This window comes from Sus scrofa, chromosome 18 (genome assembly GCF_054392235.1).
Source record: "Sus scrofa isolate SSC_HxYL_T2T_F1_AM1 chromosome 18, Sscrofa_HxYL_maternal_Yorkshire_Landrace_v2.0, whole genome shotgun sequence".
NCBI classification, from domain to species: Eukaryota; Metazoa; Chordata; class Mammalia; order Artiodactyla; family Suidae; genus Sus; species Sus scrofa.
The window spans coordinates 54,434,145-54,440,163 of NC_139400.1; the positions used below are offsets into that span (position 1 = coordinate 54,434,145).

The 6,019-nt window shown below is 46.2% G+C and overlaps 1 protein-coding gene across 3 annotated transcripts; it reads left to right on the top strand.

Moving 5' to 3' along the window:
* Positions 1–26: 26 nt before the first annotated feature.
* HOXA1 (homeobox A1) lies at positions 27–2,764 on the top strand. 3 transcript variants are annotated; one of them, XM_005673302.4, is made up of 3 exons: positions 27–468; positions 672–766; positions 1,248–2,764. In XM_005673302.4, the coding sequence occupies exons 2-3, from the start codon at positions 736–738 to the stop codon at positions 1,601–1,603; spliced, it is 387 nt and encodes a 128-aa protein (XP_005673359.2). In that variant the 5' UTR covers positions 27–468; positions 672–735; the 3' UTR covers positions 1,604–2,764. The 3 variants fall into 3 exon arrangements, with proteins under 3 accessions (XP_005673359.2, XP_084861681.1, XP_003134892.1); XM_085005555.1 differs by having other exon boundaries at positions 27–234; XM_003134844.6 differs by having other exon boundaries at positions 27–766.
* The last annotated feature ends 3,255 nt before the right edge of the window (positions 2,765–6,019 follow it).

Below are 6,019 nucleotides of genomic sequence, written 5' to 3' on the forward strand. Positions count from 1 at the left end.
CCTCTTGCGCACTGTACATTCATATCATTTTTCTTCTCCGGCCCCATGGAGGAAGTGAGAAAGTTGGCACGGTCACTCAGGGCTTCGCAGGACCCGGTCACTCAGTGACAGATGGACAATGCAAGAATGAGCTCCTTCCTGGAATACCCCATCCTCAGCGGTGGCGACTCGGGGACCTGCTCAGCGCGAGCCTACCCCTCCGACCATGGAATTACAACTTTCCAGTCGTGCGCGGTCAGTGCCAATAGCTGTGGCGGCGACGACCGCTTCCTAGTGGGCAGGGGGGTGCAGATCAGCCCGCCCCACCACCACCACCACCACCACCACCATCACCACCCCCAGCCGGCCACCTACCAGACTCCTGGGAACCTGGGGGTGTCCTACTCCCACTCGAGTTGTGGTCCAAGCTACGGCGCGCAGAACTTTGGCGCGCCTTACAGCTCCTACGCGTTAAATCAGGAAGCAGAAGTAAGTGGTGGGTACCCCACGTGCGCTCCCGCTGTTTACTCTGGAAATCTCTCATCTCCCATGGTCCAGCATCACCACCACCACCAGGGTTATGCCGGGGGCGCGGTGGGCTCGCCTCAATATATTCACCACTCATATGGACAAGAGCATCAGAGCCTGGCCCTGGCCACGTATAATAACTCCTTGTCCCCTCTCCACGCCAGCCACCAAGAAGCCTGCCGCTCCCCTGCATCAGAGACGTCTTCTCCAGCGCAGACATTTGACTGGATGAAAGTCAAAAGGAACCCTCCCAAAACAGGTCAGTCTTGCCCTTCCATGAATGATCCTTGATTATTCAGGAAGGAGCCGGTATGCTTAGTTTCCAAGGAAAATTAATCAAGGTTTTGTTTTGTTTTTTTCTTTAAAATTCTTGCTTCCCACCGGTGTTGTAGGGTGTTGGGAGGCTGCCCAGGTGTGGTTGGCACAAAGGAACATCTGGGATTGTTGTGTTTCCAAGGGGGCTGAGTTTTAGAGGTTTTGGAAGTAGGACGTGGGAAAGTGGGTAGGTGTGTATGTGTGTGTTAATATCTCCAGGCTCCATTAATCACTGGTCTGACCATGCTAATGGGTGACTTCAGATGAACGCTTTACACCTCATCACTCACCCTCCCAAGCCCGGCTTGTGTTGAGAAATTCTTGATTCCCCCTTTGCCTGAATCTTGCTCTGAAGCCTACAGGGACTCTCATATCGAATATAAATTTTTTCCCCTTTTTTCCCCATCGCTTCCCCTTGCCCTCAGGGAAAGTTGGCGAGTACGGCTACGTGGGTCAGCCCAACGCGGTGCGGACCAACTTCACCACCAAGCAGCTCACGGAGCTGGAGAAAGAGTTTCACTTCAATAAGTACCTGACGCGGGCCCGCAGGGTGGAGATCGCCGCGTCCTTGCAGCTCAATGAGACCCAGGTGAAGATCTGGTTCCAGAACCGCCGAATGAAGCAGAAGAAACGAGAGAAGGAGGGCCTCTTGCCCATCTCTCCAGCCACCCCACCGGGCAGTGAGGAGAAGGCCGAGGAATCCTCCGAGAAGTCCAGCTCCTCGCCCTGCGTTCCTTCCCCGGGGTCTGCTACCTCAGACACTCTACCTACCTCCCACTGAGGCCGCCCCAGCCCCAGACTCGACTCTTCCGGCTGGGACTTCTTTCCCAAAGCACATTCTTAGCTTATCTTCCTGTCCATTTACAATCTCTCTCTTCCTCTCTGATCCTATCTGGGGAACTCCTGGCCAGGATACTGTGTTTCCAGTGAATTCTGGATTAGAGACTGGTGTGGGGGCAGGGGAGTGCTAGCTCCGCAATGCAAATTGAGTGCCAACATCAATTTTCTCAAGGCCCCTAACGCCCCTAGTTTTAGGAGATTTCTTTGACAGACCCTACAGTTCCTTTCAGATGCCCTTTGGAAAATAGTCTCCTTTGCCAGCAGAAACATGTCAGAGGGAGGCCTCTCATCTTATATCTAACCGTGTATTTACAGTTCTCCCCTACTCTGCCCTTAAAGTAGGATAGAGAGAGAAGAGAGTCCAGGAGCTCATGAGGAAGAGATGCACTATGAGCGTGTTTACACAATTAATTCACCCCTTAATTTAACTCAGTTTCATGTGTGTGAGTCTGCTGGTTGTAAATACTTTGTCCTGAAAGATTTATCTTTATACAGATTTTCTAGAAATGTTTAGATTAAGGGATGAAAATAGGGTGGGCAAACTCTCCAAGCTGGTACAACTTTGTATGTGATTATAGGTTAAAGACTAAAAGCTCCCAGTAAAATCAATCAGAGGCCTCAGAGGGTCGCCTCCGTTTGTTCTTTCAGCAAGTTAAGAAAGCCTGCAGCATAAAGGGTCAGAAACCTGGCTCCCTGGGCTGAGTCTCTCCCCATCCCCACGCCTTTCTCCTTTCTCTGGCCACACTCTTTCAAATTTGCGCTGGAGTATTCAGGACCCAAACGTATTATTTCACACCAGCTTCTTCCCTCCACAGTTATTGTAGCTGGATATGATGTATTTTTAGCTCAGTTGTTAATGTGATGGATGGCACAATGAATGTATATTTTGTGTGATTCGTGAATAGTCTTTTGCATGTCGCACAATGTCTTGATGTTCCCGAAGTACCACACTGAGTTTTATCAGTTATCCTTTGTGATAGTTCCCATTTCCTGTACAATCATGAACAGCTCCGAGATCCCAGAAGGATGTGATCCAGAGCAGAGTTTACGGGTCTTAAGATGTCTGTAATAAATATATTCAAGTTTCAGATATGCTTAAGCATCTCTGTGTCTGGCTTGGCTACAATTTGTTGGTCCCTACAAAGTTGGCTCCTTTCCTGTGGGGAAGGGGAGAAGGGTGTTGTGTATTTTCAAAGAGATGGGCCTCTTCTTGGAAAAAAAAAAAAAAGGGAAATACTTTTCATATGGAGCTGATGCTTCCCCAATGAGTGTAATTGCACCTAACCAATGTGCATGCAATAGGTTGATTCTCTTTAAAAACAGCAGCAGTTCCTTTACGATCATCAGAGTCCATCATGGAAAAAATGAATGGTGAAGAAATAGATGAAGCAGATCTATTTTTGAAACAAACATAGATACTTCCTGGGTCAAGTGCTAACCTTTTCACCTCCAACTGAATGTTGACGTATATATAAACAGAATCCCCTTCAAAGGCGAGACTCTTCAGTCAGTCTTTCCTCACATCAGTGAACCAAGAGCTAAGAGATTCACATTTAACTGGCTCCAGTATAAAGCTGTTTGGGGATGGGGCTCCCACCCAACCCCTCTTCCTCCTTTTTGGCTTGTCTGTGACAGTGTGCCAAATATTCCACCCTTTAAATCGAGTGTGGTCTGTTCTGAGTAAACCCTGGCGTCTTTCCTTCTCCGCCCCTTCCTGCCACTTTTTAAACTCCTACCCCCGTTCCTTCTGGGTTACACATCTCATTCCCATCAGATTCGGCTTTAACGTCACCGCCATCAAGGCTAGAGTGGGTTTACAGTTCTAAGTCCATAGGACAAAACCTGGAAAACATTTTAAAAAACTTCTTCCCTGGGCTCAACAGATTCCTCCAGGTGGACTTGTGGATGCCACCCTGAAGTCTGTCAATATCCACGCTGCTTCTGACCAATGCTTGTGTCTGCTGCTCTCAAGCAGAGGAAGCCAGGAAATCAAAGAGTTCAAAGTGGCTCTCCTTCTAGACCTCTTGCCACTGTTCCTTTACTTTCACACATTTCTGGAGGCTTTAATTTAGCCCCAAGAGTAGAGCAGAATTTTTACAGCATCACAAATAATACTTCCTTCCTCTCCAAAGGGTGTTTTACAAAGGATGGGCTGGGGTTTGGTGGGGGTGGGGGCGCGGGTGGGGGGAGAATCCTACAAAAACTTGTCATCTGCAGGCCTGCTAGAGCAGCCCTGAGATGTCCTGTAGTTCCCCGTCAAAGGGAGTGAGCCAGTTGCTGCGGCCATATCAAGGGCACCCGGTGCCCTCCCCTCCGCTCTTGGGTTGGGGCAGGGGGTGCTTCTAAATGACTCAAGTGGATGGAGGAGAACTTCAAAGTCAGCCAACTCTCTCTTTCATTTCCCTCCTGGCCCTATACAGTATCTTTTGTTTATTAGTGTAAGGCCACACAGCAAAACAGATGGCTGGGTTCCAAATACTTTAATGTGTTAAAGTGTCATTTGCATGCCACTGCCGAGATTTCAATATCTAAAAGCAGGGCCGACCTGCTGGAATCCCGGAGATTCCAATCTTCAAGGTGCTGGTTTTAATGTAGCTGAGAGAGAGAACAATGAATTATGGCTAAACATCCCAAGCCTTCTCTAGGTGGTGGAATAAATCAGTTAACAAGCAATGCATTTAGGAAACATTAATACACCTTTCAACGAGGAAAACATTTGTATCTTTTTAGTTGTCCCAATCGATTAAATCAAAGGCGCTTAACACCTCCTATTTCAAGGTTTCTCTTTTTCTGTTTTGGTCTCAGAGGGGCACAGCTAGCTCCTTGAAAAATGACAGCCATGGTAACTGAAACGACAGAAGACAGAAGAGGAAAACAGGAAATAACATTTGATTGATAAATTTAAAAAGGACAAGAGTCTCAATTAGGGACTTGAGATAATTGCAATATAAAATTCCAGGTTTCAGATGCTTTTTTTCCTCAATTTCCTCACATTCATTCAAAGTGCTCCAGAAATTCAGGGTGTCCCCCAAAGTGACTGAGTTGAAATCGTGCTGTGGCTGTAAAGTCTGCTCTCAGCTTCACCTTTGAAAGTTTACTTTTGGAGGCTATTCAGATGCCCGTGGTGTTTTCCTCTGGGGCAATCAGATTCAAACCGATCAATATTTACTCAGTCTGAAAGGGTTGTTGAAAAGGCTGCTAACAACAAACTGCTTAGCTGCTCACCCCTGTTTAATCTCAGGTTCACCGAAAGTTCAAGAAGAGATGAATGCAGTGATGGGTCACTTTAGAATGAGTCCCAGCGGTTTATCTGAGCTCTCCGCTAAAGGCAACAATTATAGTTCCATCCCTCTTTGGGAAAGGGGCAACTTTCCTATTATTCTTTTGCTAAACAGTGTTTACTAGAAACTTAAAACACTTTCCTCTCCCTTCCTAGCTTTTTTTTTGGGGGGGGGAGGGCTTTCCTTCTGCCCTTCTGCTGCCGCCTCTAGCTTTCTGCCAACCCACTAGGTTTCATTTGACTTAAAATAAATTATGTTGAATATTTTAAAAATGTTAAATTAGCCTGACAGAAGAGATCCGATTTATTTCAGGTGCCACGAGCTATGAAATGAAGCTCTTTGGGCCATTAGAGTTTATCTTCTTTGTGAAAGTACAGGGCAAGATTGAATTGAAATCCATTTGCGTTTGAGTAATATCGAAATCACAGGCCCAATATTCATCTGCGATGGCTGTTTAGATGGGAGTGGGGAGGAGCAGAGGGGGCAGGAACTTGTGCAGAAGAAAATTCCTCACGTGGAAAGTCAACTTTAAAATTTTACGCCCTCCTAGCACACAAACTGCTGAGATGAAAAAGGAACCAAGGAAGCCAGTGGGGAATGGTGGGAGAAGATGCTGGACACTGAAGCTAATTGCTACAGCTCTTCAAGGGTCAAAGTTCATGTAATCACTGCATAAATGCATACTAAATAAGGATTTATTAAGCTTTTCTGATGGCTGAGCACGTCTGTGGAAAAAAGAAAAAAAAAAAAAAAACGGTCACTGCTGTTTGTGTTTCTTCCTGAAGAACAATCATCCTTGCAGTAGAAGCTTTAGGAGCCTGAGTTTTAATTTACTGTTTTGAATGACAGGCAACACTTCTGTTTAAAATTTTTTGAAATTAGGGCATGAACAGCATCTTTGTTTATATTGGATGGATGGTAATGTACCTCTCTCACTCCTAGCAATGCTATGGCTTTTTCCTTTTCGATACACAGGAGAACATGAATTAGCATGTTCCTATCAGATAAGATATTCACTAGATAGCTACATAGAGTGACCCTCTGCTGTAGAGAATCTACTTTTTGCCTGCATTTCT

Coding starts and splice junctions, on each gene's coding strand:
- HOXA1 (XM_003134844.6), top strand. CDS start 112: ATGGACAATGCAAGAATGAGCTCCTTCCTGGAATACCCCATCCTCAGC. Junction 767..1,247: donor AAGGAACCCTCCCAAAACAG/GTCAGTCTTGCC, acceptor CCTTGCCCTCAG/GGAAAGTTGGCGAGTACGGC.